At 45.8% G+C, this 14042-nt stretch overlaps 1 protein-coding gene across 2 annotated transcripts in view; it reads left to right on the plus strand.

Moving 5' to 3' along the window:
• The first annotated feature begins 4392 nt into the window (after window positions 1-4392).
• SND1 (staphylococcal nuclease and tudor domain containing 1) overlaps window positions 4393-14042 on the plus strand; it is a 427993-nt gene continuing 418343 nt past the window's right edge. For both annotated transcript variants that reach the window (XM_081244332.1, XM_081244333.1), the window contains exon 1: window positions 4393-4682. In XM_081244332.1, coding sequence (XP_081100458.1) covers window positions 4605-4682 — 78 coding nt within the window. In that variant the 5' untranslated portion in view covers window positions 4393-4604. The remainder of the gene's footprint in view (window positions 4683-14042) is intronic.

The following is a 14042-nucleotide window of genomic DNA, read 5'->3' on the forward strand; positions in this document are numbered from 1 at the left end:
CGATGTCAAATGCTATGGAGAGCTAAGTGACTGCCGAATGCGAAAAGTGTCCATTGAATGTAGTCACAAGAAGGTCACTCATGAGTGACCTTGGAGAGAACAGTTTCAGTAAGTTGATAAGAGCAATAGTCAGAGCGCAGGGAGCTGAGGACTGAATGCAGGGTGAGGATGTGGAGGCAACAAACACAAAGGATTTCACCGAGAGGGTTTGCCTGTGAAGGGAGGAGAGCTATCTGGAGAGGGATGTGGAGTAAAGATTAATTTAATTAATTTATTTTTACTATGCAAGACATTTGAGCATATTTAAATATTAATGAAAAGAATCCAGGATAAACTGAGAGCCTATGAAACAGGAGAGGGAATTATCTGAGCGCCCTTGAGAAGGTGGAGGGAGTGGATCCAGGACATAGACGGAGAGTTTAGCCTAAGCAGTAGGAAGTTTTTTCTTTGTAACAAGGGAGAAAAGGAGAAGAATGAGAAGGAAGATAAGTTTTTAGCTTTTCTGGTGGGAAATGGAGGGAGTTCTTTTTTTTTTCTTTTTAACATCTTTATTGGAGTATAATTGCCTTACAATGGTGTGTTAGTTTCTGATGTATAACAAAGTGAATCAGCCATATGCATATGTATATCCCCATATCCTCTCCCTCTTGCATCTCCTTCCCACCCTCCCTATCCCACCCCTCTAGGGGGTCACAAAGCACCGAGCTGATGTCCCCATGCGATGCAGCTGCTTCCCACTAGCTATCTATTTTACATTTGGTAGTGTATATATGTCCATGCCACTCTCTCACTTCATCCCAGCCTCCCCTACCCCCTCCCCATGCCCTCAAGTCCATTCTCTACGTCTGAGTCTTTATATGCAGGGAGTTCTCGATGGTTTTTATTATCCCTCCGAAGTAGGAGGCCTTACACTATTGGAGAGCGTGGGAGAGAGTGGAGTCAGGGTTAAGAGGAAAACAGAAAAGGTTTAAAACAGACCCAGGGATTTTTTTTAAATTAATTTTCATTGGAGTATGGTTGCTTTCCAATGTTGTGTTAGCCTCCACTGCACAACAAAATGAATCAGCCATACACATACAGATATCCTCTCCCTTTTGGACTTCCCTTCCATTTAGGTTACCACAGTGCATTAGGTAGAGCTCCCTTTGTTATAAAGTATGTTCCCATCAGTTGTAAAACAGACCCAGGGATTTTTAGGGCAGGGAAAATACTGTGTGATACTATATTGATGGATATATGTCCATTATATATTTGTCTAAACCCATAGAATGTACAACACCAAGAGTGAACCCTAATGTAAACTATGGACTTTGAGTGATTGTGATGTGTCAATATAGGTTCATCAACTGTAACAAATGGACCACGGGATGTTGATAATGAGGGAGTGTATGCCTGTGCGGGGCCAGGGAATATATGGAGAAATCTCTGTACCCTCCTCTCAGTTTTGCTGTGAGACTAAAACTGCTCTAAAAATATAGTCTTAATTAAACAATGACACACCAGACCCAATGGAGTTGGAGACCAAAGTGATTGAGGAAACAGAAGAAATTCCAGGCAATGTGTGAGAGCCTGTGAATTGTTAGTGTGGCAATGACCTTCATCTTTGAGTGTTTGCTCTAGTTAAGTGGTAGGTTTGGAGAAGGCAGAGAGATCTAGAGTTGGAGTTTTGACAGTTGAGTCCAGTGGAAGACAAATGGGGATTAGAGATGAGGATACTGGAAGGAGAGGGGCAAAAATAATGGAGTCTAAGGGACCAGGAGAAAGCAGAAAAGAGCTGATATAAAGAGGACAGAGAGGTTCAGGGACTTTGAATTCTACTTAAAGAACAGTGTGTGATAGGTAGCCTCTAAGATGATCCCCAGTGATCCTCCCTCCTGGTATTCATGCCCTTGTGTAATCTCCTCCCTTTGAGTGTGGGCTGCACCTAATAGAATATGGCAAGTGATGGGATGTTACTTTTTTTTTCTTTTGCCTGTGTTGGGTCTTTGTTGCTGTAAGTTGCGGTGAGCGGAGACTCAAGCAGGGGCTACTCTTCATTGCGGCGCGGGGGCTTGTCATTGCGGTGGCTTCTCTTGTTGCGGAGCACAGGCTGTAGGCGTACGGGCTTCAGTAGTTGTGGCACATGGGCTTCAGTAGTTGTGGCACATGGGCTTCAGTAGTTGTGGCTCGCAGGCTCTAGAGAGCCGGCTCAGTAGTTGTGGCGCATGGGCTTAGTTCCTCTGCAACACGTGGGATCTTCCCGGACCAGGGCTCAAACCTGTGTCCCCTGCATTGGCAGGTGGATTCTTAACGACTGCGCCACCAGGGAAGTCCTGGGATGTTACTTCTGTGATTAGGTTCAAAAAGACTAGTGCTTGTCCTCTCGCTCTCTCACTCACTTGCTCTGATGCAAACCAGTTACCATGCTGTGTGCCCTACGGGGAGACCCACATAGCAGGGAACTGAGGTCCTGAATCCTGCCAATGACTGCCTGAGCGATCTTAAATGCAGATCCTCCCTTAGTCAGATGGGACCTTCAGATGAGACCAAAGCTCCCATCAATTCCAGGCTTGATTACAGCCTTGTGAGGGAACTTGAAGCTAAGACCTGCCTAGATTCCTGACAAAAACTGTGAGATAATAAATGCTCATTGCTTTAATACTTAAGTTTTGGGGTAAATTGTTATACAGCAATAGATAACTAATACAAGGTATAAGAAGTAACTTAGGGCTTCCCTGGTGGCGTAGTGGTTGGGAGTCCGCCTGCCGATGCAGGGGACATGGGTTCGTGCCCCGGCCCGGGAAGATCCCACATGCCGTGGAGCGTCTGGGCCCGTGAGCCATGGCCGCTGGGCCTGCGCGTCCGGAGCCTGTGCTCCGCAACGGGAGAGGCCACAACAGTGAAAGGTCCGCGTACCGCAAAAAAAAAAAAAAAAAAAAAAAAGAAGTAACTTAGTGAGAAGGGAGAAAGGACAGCAATTATGATCAGAGAATGGGGTGTCTGAGTTTACAGTTTCAGCTATGGAGCAGTTGTAATGCTTCATCTGCCCTAAAGAGGGTAGCTGAACGGGTGCAGAGGTCAAATTCACTAAAGATGAGGTCAAGGCCAGGGTGTTGGATAAGTCAGGCACATAAAGGTTAAAGTCGCTCAGGATCACTGGGTGGAGAAGAGTGTGCACCAGGTGTCAATTTCAATGAATGACAAAGTGGCATTTGGGGCAGAGAAGACAACAACCCCAGTGAGGAGGAGAGGAGAGTACTATAATCAGGTGGGATGAGCCACCACAGAGATTTTTTTTTTTTTTTTTTGAAGAGGATGGCAAATTAATGGTATGGAAGGGGCACTAGGCATCTTGGAAGATGCTCACCCCAAAACTTCCTCTGGGAAAAGTGAAGTGTGGGAGAATAACCTCTTCTCAAAAGAGCTACACGGGAAACAGTGTCCTCAGTGTAGGACCAAGTTTCAAGATTAAGATTAAATGGCATGAAAGTAAGATCCTTGGCTCCTCATAGTGGGCACTCGACGAATATTAGTTGTCTCTCAACATTCACGTAAACATTTATATGTCTTTGCTCTGAGCCTCCCTACCCCGCCATCACTTTACTCGAAACAGACTAGGGCTAGGTGAAGGGATGGGGTCGGGTGGTTGGAGGAGGCGTGGCTCTTCACCCTGCGTCAACGGAGAGTGTTAGCAAGGTTTTCCGCAACTTCACTGGCGCACAAGATATATCACCCCGTAAGAGAGATTTATTCTTTCCACCAAAAAACATGAATCGAGCGCCTAACAAGTGCTAGTCACCGAAGACACAAATGCGAGCGAGATACACTCCCGACTACACGGAGGGCGCGCGGCCACGTTCTGTGTCAAGGCCAACATCGGTAGGTTTCACGGCGTTCAGACTTTTCCAAGTTCTTCCCACACTTTCAGCTGAGGTAAAATGTCGGAAGTCGGTGTGCACCAGTACTGAGATCCCTCTAGGATTCGGCCTCGTTGGCTCGGTGTCCCAGTCCGCTCTCCCCAACCCTGGTGCGCCCTCCTGGAAAGCTGTCTTCCACGTGGGCTCCCCAGGGGCCCGCGGGGCTGGGCGTAATGGGCGGGGCCAAGCCGGAGGGCGAGGCTGACCCCGCCCTTGGGGCTCCCATGGCCCACCGCGCCCCGCGGCCAGATGCTGACGTGTCCTTTCCTTTCCACTACACCTCCCGACACTACCTACTACCGCTGCCCCGGAAGTCCCGCCCCAGACTTAGCCCGTCACCGCAAATCAGCTCTTTCAGCGCTTCCTGAAGCTCTCCACAGGTTTGGGGAGCAAGGGGCGGGGTTCCGCGAGCAGGGTGCCTATTGGCTTGGCGTCCGGCGGGCTCTGGGCTCTAATTGGCCGGAGAGCAGTGGCGCTCTGGCACGCTTGCGCGGCGAGTAGAACGTGTAGCGGCGGCGGAGATCGCGTCTCTTTCGCTGGCAGTCCTGCTGCTGCTCCTGTGAGTGCCCGGCGCGTCCGTCCCGTCCATCGCCCACAGCCGGTCGCCCGCCTGCTCTTCTCCGCGGCGGCCTCTCACCAACACCGAGACCCACACTGACACCTCCACGCCGGCCCACCGTCTTACTCGCTGGTTTTCCATCGCTACACATGGCCTCCTCCGCGCAGAGCGGCGGCTCCTCCGGGGGACCCGCGGTCCCCACCGTGCAGCGGGGCATCGTCAAGATGGTGAGAGCGGGGACCGGGACACCGATCCCACTGGCCACCACCGTGCGGGAGTCTGGCGCTGGCTCCTTCCCCTCCCGCCAGCCTGCATGGTTTCCCAGATCCTCTTTCCTCTGCCCCTTTCCTCACTTTTCACCCGTTCTCGGAATCCCCTCCCTAAACGCAAGCCGACACGGACTCCCCTGGGTGCCTTGCCTCCCGGACACCGTGACATTAGGGGTCACAGTGATTTCCGTGATCGCGGCACTCAATCTCCTGGCTGTTTACCAGGACAGATAGATTAGTGATTGGTTAACGGGGATAACTTGTTGGTATCTGTCCTTTGATCTCCCCGTCCTCTGTCCATTTTGGCATATGCTGAGTAGTTTGTAGTTTTTCAAGATCCTGACGTCCGCTCTTCCATGGAACTCTTGGAGTACTTGGTCTTCTTGAAGCTTTTATATTTTCACCGATGCTCAGTTACTTACGCCAACTTTTCTCGCGCTCTGGCCCTCATTTCCCGTCTTTTTCCCTCCACCTCTTGTGTCAAGTCTGTAGTCCTGAGAGCTCCTCATATTTGTGCTCCCCCTCTTTTTGACTCTTAAGATGTTAGGCCGGTAGGAATCTTAGCGATCATTACTGTTCCCTCACTACAGATGAGACTAGTTTGAAGAGGGCAAGTGACTTGCCTAAGGTCACCTGGTGGTTTGGATTGGAGCCAGGACCAGAGCCCAAGTGTTCTGATTCCCAGTCCACTGCTGTAACACCGTAGTTTCTGCCTGATTATATATCCCCTTCCTACATCTTTGAATGGTGAATTTAAACCCTGCAAGTGTCATTAAAAAATATTTACCCCCGGCTCCATGATAATTTTGTAGTATAAATTCTGTTTATCAATTGTCCCCTCTATTGGCCTCCTCCCAACGCTCCCTAATATTGGAACCTGACACTTCTTGGTTGTTACTAGAATTTCTGGTTGTGATGACCGCAGACTTCCAGATTACATTTCAGACTGCAATTCTGACTTTTCCGTCAGGAAATGTTCTGTATGAGATTTTGTCCCAAAGCTCTGCAGTGGTTTACAGTTGTAGAAAGTTTAAAATACATTCTGTTTTCTTGGCTCATTGTCTTTCACAGGATTATTCTTCAGCTTGTGTGTGTGAATTAGATTTCAAGATTTTTTTTTCCCACTGATGCTTATGTATTCATTTCTTAGGCAATATTCTGCCTCCAGCTGAGAGTCTTAGGATTTTCAGTATTGCTTTCCCGTTTATTTATACATAAATGGAGAGTCAGAATTTATCAGAAACTGAAAGAGAAGGGAATTTCCAAGGTCCACATATTTTCACCTCTTTGAAATACTGACTTGACCTATGAAAGGATTATCCTGAAGTGGCTCCTCTTAAATTAGCTTTTTCATTTGCACTGATCTTTCCCTTCACCATAGGAACAGAGCAGTGCTTGGCGGTCTGGTAGTGGAATTGGCAGCACTGAGTGAATCTTTCTGAGTTCTTTCCTTTGCTAAGGCTTGAATTTTTCTTAAAGGCCCCCCTTATTTGTGGGGTGGGAGTGGAAGGAGGCTGAACATATTTTTGCTTCTACAAATGCTGGAGGTTTCCAGGGCATCTGGATTCTATGGGGTGATGATGTCTGCCCACAGATTACTCCTGAGGATACTGAATATCAACAATCACTTGTTTATTAAGGCTCATGTCTTGAGCTGAGTATTCTGTTTGTATTACCTCATTTATAATACCTAACAAGTAGATAGGATCATTGGCTACATTTTACCGGTATGTAATCTGAGATTTAGAAAGAGTCGTTTACCCCAGGACAGGTACTTTTTAATTGGTAATTATAGGCAGAGCTGGGACTTGAACCCAGGCCTGTCTGCTAAAGCACAGGCTCTTGAACATCATAGTACAGTGCCTCTGACCCCAGGGCATGTCGTTAGCAGAGGGCAGGGCCGGTGATGCATGGCTGCAAAGTTGCAGGAAAGTGAAGCTGACTGTATTTGAGTGAAGGAAAGATTAGATGTTACTCCTGTCTTGTCTGGGAGCTGCTGTTGTGCTAAGTGACTTTATTTGGTGCTTGTGGTCCTTAACGTGCAAAGGAGTGTGGTGCGGAAGACACGTTAGGGTTGGACGGAGGCTTTGAAGATTGAGTGGTAGAGTCACCTATACTGCTGTTCTTCTGTGACCAAGCTGCAAGGGGTGGGTGGGTGAGTTCCAGGCAGGGATTAGGTGAGGGAAGCTGGGTGAACTGCAGAGCGACAGGCAGAATTGTGCCAGGCTTCGAAGCCTGTCTGGAATGAAAAATCGACCCCTGGCCAATTGCTCTGTGTGAAGTTCTTCTGCTAAGCAGAGTTGTATTTTCCTGGAGAGTAATCGTTTCCAGTGGTACCAGGAACTGCTTTGTAAGAACTTCAAGGGAAGATGGGGCTCTATGACAGAGGAAAGTGTGGAGGAAATAGTTGGATGAATAGGAAAATAGTGGCCACTGCTTTGCTTGCCTTTGGGTTGAGGGGCAGAAACTGACTAACCAGAGGCGGGCCTTTCAGGCTGAGATTTGTCTGGACTCAGGCTGAGCTGAAGGTCTGAAGGTCTAGGGTTGAGGTTTGCTGCAGGGAAGAGGAGTACTCGCCCTTCCTCTTTTTTGGCCAAAGAACCATGGCAAGGCCATGGAAAGTGCAGGTTTCTTCTGGTCTCTGCCTTGCCGTCCTAGCAAGTCCTGCATTCCTTCTTTTAAGGTTGAAGAAGAAAGAACTGAGAATGAAGTTGTAAAAAATTTTTGCCTTTGCCTAGTTTTTTTAAATGACGGTAGAGGCTGCGTCTGCTATTGAGAGTGGGAGCCAAGGGACAGAGCTGGTTTTGGAATGTGTTGAAGGAGGAAGTCGGCAGTAAGTTGACACAAGCGTTGTGGGGCCCTTCTGTTACTGAGAAGGCAGTGGGAATGATGGAAAAACTGAAGGTGGATTTGTATATTTTTTGAGTTGGGATAAGACTGGCAATTGTGTGGGCAGACAAAATAGGACCTGGGAAAGTAAATGTCTCTGTCAAATCAGATATTTTCTCAAAACCCTAGAGGATTCTATCTCTGGGTTTCTTGAGTAATTACTAGACTTTCTTTAGCTGCATCAGAATATTGTCAGCACATGTTAAATAGAGGTTGGGAGAAGTCTTGGGGTACTGAGTATAAAATTCAGTCACCCCACTTAGCAGCTACTTAGAGATGGCTATTTTCGCTGGTTTTGCTGTCCCCATTTACTTCTGTCTTGGGGATAGAGCCCTTTTCGAAGTCTTCACTCTAACCCTCCTATCTTATGTCTGCATGTCTTTTCAAGCAGGAGGACATAGCAGGATAAAGCCACCGCAGTTCTTGAATCTTCTGTGCTTATCAGAAGCAGCCATGGAAGCAGCATATCTTATCCTGCTTATGGTGCGGAAGGCCAAATCTCAATTCCCATTTCACCCCGCCCCATTTAAAAGGGGGAAAGGGTCCCTCTGCCAGTCTTTGGTTTTATGCTAAGAACCAAGATTCTCACTTGATGTGTAAGCCTTGGGACACCTAAAGGAGGAGATGGCCACAGTTTCCTCCTTCGACAGGAATTGTGCTGCCAGGTTGTTGTGAAGCGGGATGTAGGCTTCCTGGTGAGTAGCTTAGTGGAAATTTCTCCAGTGTACAGCTTGTAGGAAATGCTGCCTATAATTTAGATCATTATAGCTAAGTGTTTCCTACATTTCTGAGCTAAGAAGTATGTGTCTTTCCAGAGTGCAGTGGGGATAGAGTAGTAGTCTATTAATCTGTTCCTTCCTGTGTGCACTTAGCTCATGCAGACTGTGAAAGAAAAACACCTTTGCTAAGCTACTTAAAACACTCTTATTCTACTATTCAAAGGGACAAGGTGGCCGAGTAACAATATTTTAGTAGGGCCATTTGCAAAGAAGTGGGTGGAATAGGATGGAAGGCTTTTCCCTCCAGTCTTAAAATTGCCCACTTCCCAGCATGTGAGCATGGTAGCTTTCAATCAAAATTGTAAGTAAAGGAGCACTAAGTTTTTGCTATGTCTTAAAGGCTTTCTGTCATTTTTCCTGTATGAAAAGGAAGCATCCATCTGGCTCTAGTCATGCTAACAGTGGCTGCTGCCATGTACTAATGATATAGAATGATGAGCAATCATATTTCCTTTCTTGAACGAATTTTATTGATCATCTGTGTCAAGCACTGTCTGGGTATTAGAGAACCAGTGGTAAAGAAGTAAATCAGATTCTTGCCCTTACGGGTTCATGGAGGAGATAGACAATCAACAAGTAAACAAGAAGATGATAGTATAAGATAGTGATTTCCGGTAGGGGAGTGGGACAGAGTGGTTGGGAGGAAGGGAGGGGTGGCTCCTTTAGATAGGAAAGGCTTCCCTCAGCTGAGATCTGATGGACATCAAAGAACCAGCCATAGGGGAAGAGTTCCTGGCAGAGGGAACAGCAAGTGCAAAGGTCCTAGGGTCTCTATTGGTGATTATTTTCAGAATTTTTATAGTAGCTCTTCAGTTTCTTCAAGTTCATTGTTTCACATAAATGGTATGGGTTTAACCTGAGCTATTAATATATGTGTTTTACGGTGATAAAAGGTGGAAAGGCAGCAGAGGTGATGGTTGTTCTGGTATCCTGGTGAGATCAGTAGCAGACATTAAGTCTACTGAATAAATATAACTGATGAGAGATTGATTAAAAAAAATACTTGCTCTTGGTCATATTCGTGTTTCTTACAGGGCCAAGACTAAGGTTTTTTTTTTTTTTAAGATTTATTTATTTATTTGGGTCTTAGTTGTGGCACGTGGGATCTTTAGTTGTGGCACGTGGGATCTTTAGCTGTGGCATGCGGGATCTAGTTCCCTGACCAGGGATGGAACCCTGCAATGGCCCCTGCATTGGGAGTGCAGAGTCTTAACCGCTGGACCACCAGGGAAGTCCCAAGACTAAGGTTTTCTGACTTCCTATCAGCCAATCCTGTGTATTCCCAAGGTACCCACCTTTCAGTGGACAGGACCTGAATGAGAAGATAAATGCCAAGAGCAGGCTTAGCAAGAGTTACATAGCAACGAGAACCTGTCAGTGTTTATGCTCCTGACATCATTTTTTTTTACTGCCTGGAATGTAGTAGCTCTGGCCTCTGGCAACACTTTTAACCTAGCAAGCTTTAGGTAACAGTGATGGTGAAAATCAAAGTAGCATGCTTCAGAGCTCAGACTAACGGTCAGGAGAGAAGAGCTCATGAGCAGTGTGGCTCATTAACAGGAGTGGGGACTCCTGAGGCCGGGTAGTGTTCAGTGCTGGTAATAATGAGGCAAATGGTTTGGCGCGTCTATGCCCCAGTTTACTTGGGGAGTGAAATTTGGGAAATAAGTGAACATTTTAGTTTTCATCAGTAAGTTCAGAAGAGAAAATCGGCCAGGTTTTTGAATCCCGGTAAGAAGGTTCTAAGGCCTGTTGCGAAACTTACTTATCAGCATGGGCTAGTAGTCCAGCTGACAGGTATGGTTCTAGCAGGGTGTTCAGTAGATATCCTTTGGAATCTGGTCTTTGGATTTATTTTGTTTCATTTTTTCAAGGGAGAGCATAGCTAAATATTGCAGGAAATTTTTTGCCTTATCAGGGACAAGGAATGAAGTAAAGGGATTCAACTCTTTCAACTTTTTCTGGCCTTAGGTAGCTTTTCCTCTTATTTCTTGTTTGGAGATGGATACCCACCCAGGTCCCCCCACTGCCCCGCCCCGGTTTCTGTTGCTAATTCCTCTCTTGGGAGACTGACGTATGCTTTTTGTTCTTACAGCGGAAATTGATGCAGAATCACAGGTTGTGAACATTTGATGCAGATGGAGTGTTGTGGGGATTCACTTACTTTCAGTGAGACTCAATATGATAAATTAACGTCACGTTTTTCTCACTTAGCTCTAATGTTTAGGAAAAAAAACCCCGGAGATTTCAGTTGGCAATTTTTAAAAATTAGGAAGTTAAGCAACTTACAGGGAAAATAAACCTAATGAAAATTTAGATGACACTTTGAGATGTCATTTTTGAGATGTTCAGTCTCTGATATAAACTGGGCTTGGCACATTTTCTCCATTTACATGCTTATGACTGAGACTTTAAGGCACCATCTCCTCTCTCTTTATGCCTTAACAAGTTTGAGGTGCCTTTGCGTTCTCTCTATGTGGGAAGTAGCCTGCTCGGGATGGTCTTGTAACACCAACCTCATGTGTAATAGGGGAAATTGAGGAGATTTGGGGAACTGTGCTTCAGGTTAATAAATCCAGTGCATTAACATTGTCCCTGGGAAGCAACCTGGAAGAGAAGAGAGATCATGGACCTGGGATTAAGGGGACACAGGTTCTAGGCCAGATGCTGCTGTTCTGCAGCTGTGTGCTGTGGGGTAAGGTAGTCTGCCTTTCAGGCTCTTTTCTTTTCTCTTAAATGAAGTGGTTGGACTCATCATCTCTAGCTCCTTATAGACCCCAAAGGCTGCAAATGTATAAGAAGGAATCCCTGTATTACATGTCTTTCAGGCATGGATCAAAGCTGAGAGATCTTACGCCTTCTGGTAGACTTCACTTTGAATTGCTGCTTATCCTGCAGGAGACATATTTTCTATTCCCATTGCTTGTTTTTTGTTTTGTTTTGTTTTGAGAAGGTAGATTAGTTGAATTATGGTTTTCTAGTGTGGAAGACCAGAGTTAGAATTTGAATCAGACTAAGTGATCAGACACTGGAGTGGCTGGACTGTGGATAGAATTGAGCCATGGAGATTCCTGGCTTCAGTGGTGGTGTCGGGATAGGCTAGTGGGAGTGGTTGTTTGGGACCCAGAGAAACATGGTACCAGTGGGTTTTATTTATGCAGTCTCACCTCTGCTTCCGAACACCCAGCCATTCTCCTGGGGCAGCAGGTCTCGACCTGCGAAGGGTGGGGATGAGGAGGACACTCAGGGAACCTGTAGCTCATGGGGAGAGTTTATTCTGGTCCTGCTCTTGTTTGTGGGAGTCTGGTGGGAGCATGGGGCTTGGTTGGGTTCTGAGCTCTGGTTTTCACACTCTGAGGCCAAAGCCTCTTCCTTTAGATCATTCTCATTGTCTTGCAGATTTTTCCCACTTCCATTTCATGTGCTAGTATAGGAATCATCTTAATCTATTCTTGGTAGTTCCTCCCATGGTTTCTTCAGTTTATTTTTTATTGTAAGCTTTCTTACATCCTTTCTGGGAGTAGATTTAGAGAGACAGAAGGAGGCCAGTGATTTTCTAAACAGGTCGTTGCATCAGGACCACCTAGAAGGCCGTTCTGAGGCACTGGATTAGAATCTCTGCAAGTGTGGCTTGGGAATCCGTATTTTATTCTTTTTTTTCCCCCACTGCGCTGTGCGCCACGCGGATCTTAGTTCCCTGCGGTGGAAGCGTGGAGTCCTAACTACCAGACCGAGCGGGGAATTCCCGGGAATCCGTATTTTAAAAAAGCCACTCCTAAGTGATTCTGAAAGAGTCCGTTTGGGATTCATCCAGGGGCTGGCATTTGAGACCCACTGATCTTGTTTAACTCCTGTGCTGTATGTAGTTGAAGGGGCAGGACATAAATGACAAAAGAAGTGTGTGTTTTGGGGGCCGGTGCCTCTGAATTTTATACGAGAGGGGTTAGTAGCTTCTTTTTTTCTTTTTAGCACTTGTCTCGATGGCTCCCAGGACACTTTGCATTGCTTTTAATCTGTAGCTCAATATTAGGCTGACGTTCTCAGGGGTCCATTTACAGTGACTCCGAGAGCCTATTCCTAGGTCATAACTGACAGCTGAGGAGTTGTTTTATATGCCTGATTTAGGCCATATGCTCATTTTAACACTCATTTGCCACTTTTCCTTCTATTTGCATAGATTCCCCAGATCTTCCTATAATTTGGCACCCATAACTTGGCACGTTAGTACCATGGAAGTCTTTAGTGTCATCTACAAACATGAAGATTCTCTGCTCCTTACTTTCTGCTCTTAGAATCCTGCAGAACCACACATACGGGCTTTTTGGTTTCTCTATTTGTATCCATCCTGTTTCTTGTTTATAAGCCCCGTTCTTAACAAGAACAACACCAGTAAAACCCAAAAGACAATGACCTCTTTGGTGGTCTTAGTCTTTACTTTTTTTAAAAAAAATTTATTTATTTATTTATTTATTTTTGGGTCTTTGTTGCTGCGTGCGGGCTTTCTCTAGCTACGGTGAGCAGGGGCCGCTCGTCGTTGTGGTGCATGGGCTTCTCATTGCCGTGGCTTCTCTTGTTGCGGAGCACGGGCTCTAGGCACAAAGGCTTCAGTAGTTGTGGCACACGGCCTCAGTAGTTGTGGCTCACGGGCTCTAGAGCGCAGGCTCAGTAGTTGTGGCACACAGGCTTAGTTGCTCGACGGCATGTGAGATCTTCCCGGACCAGGGCTCGAAGCCGTGTCCCCTGTGTTGGCAGGCGGATTCTTAACCACTGCACCACCAGGGAAGCCCAGTCTTTACTTTCTATTCCACTAGCTTGTCTAATTTGTAAATAAAACTTTCTTGTAATTCTCAAGTCTTTGAGGTCCTTATGATTAAGGGTCACATTTGCAGTTCCTTGGTGGCCTTTCCTTCTTTTGACCAGCAGTTTTCTAGCTCATCCCTGAAATACTTCCACATGCTCAGGTGAATGCCATCCAGTGTTAGTAATTTCATAATTATTGGTATTTAAATTTTCGACTTCATGCTTGTTCCTAATTAGGCTTCAGACAGTATCGAAGTATGTAAAGTTAAATGCAAAAATCTCTCTCTGCCCTCCTTACGAGTTTTCTACCATTCATTCTCATTCCCTAAGTAAACGTTCTTCCCACAGTTGTTCATGCAGATATGTACACCCTCCCTTTTTAAACAAACAAACAAACAGAAATGAGGTCGTAATGAGTCCTGTAACTTTCTTTTTAAAATTGTCATAACTATCTGTGTCATAATTATACATCTACCTCATTCTTTAACGTTTGAGGAGTATTCCATAGTTTGGGTGTGTTTGCTTATCAACTTTTTTCCTGTTGATATATCAACATTCTTTGATACATCTTCGTGTTCTTGTGTTGGCATTTCCCTAAGATAGATTCTTAGAAGTGCGCTTAATGTTTTCGGTAGTTGTAGGGGGCGCTTTACTTAGACTTCACCTTTTTATATCCTACCAGGATCATCTTAGATTAGATTTAGGGCAAAATACAGTTTATCCTCTTCTTACACTCATTAATCCTTTCACGGTTGGTAGTCTATTTCCCCCAGTCAGTATCCTTGAAAACCACTATCTTTTCAGTGGAGGGCAGGGCTCCGCTCCTGGGGATCATTAAATCACTACTCTT

This window comes from Mesoplodon bidens, assembly GCF_964165515.1.
Source record: "Mesoplodon bidens genome assembly, chromosome: 9".
In the NCBI taxonomy this organism is placed as follows: domain Eukaryota; kingdom Metazoa; phylum Chordata; class Mammalia; order Artiodactyla; family Ziphiidae; genus Mesoplodon; species Mesoplodon bidens.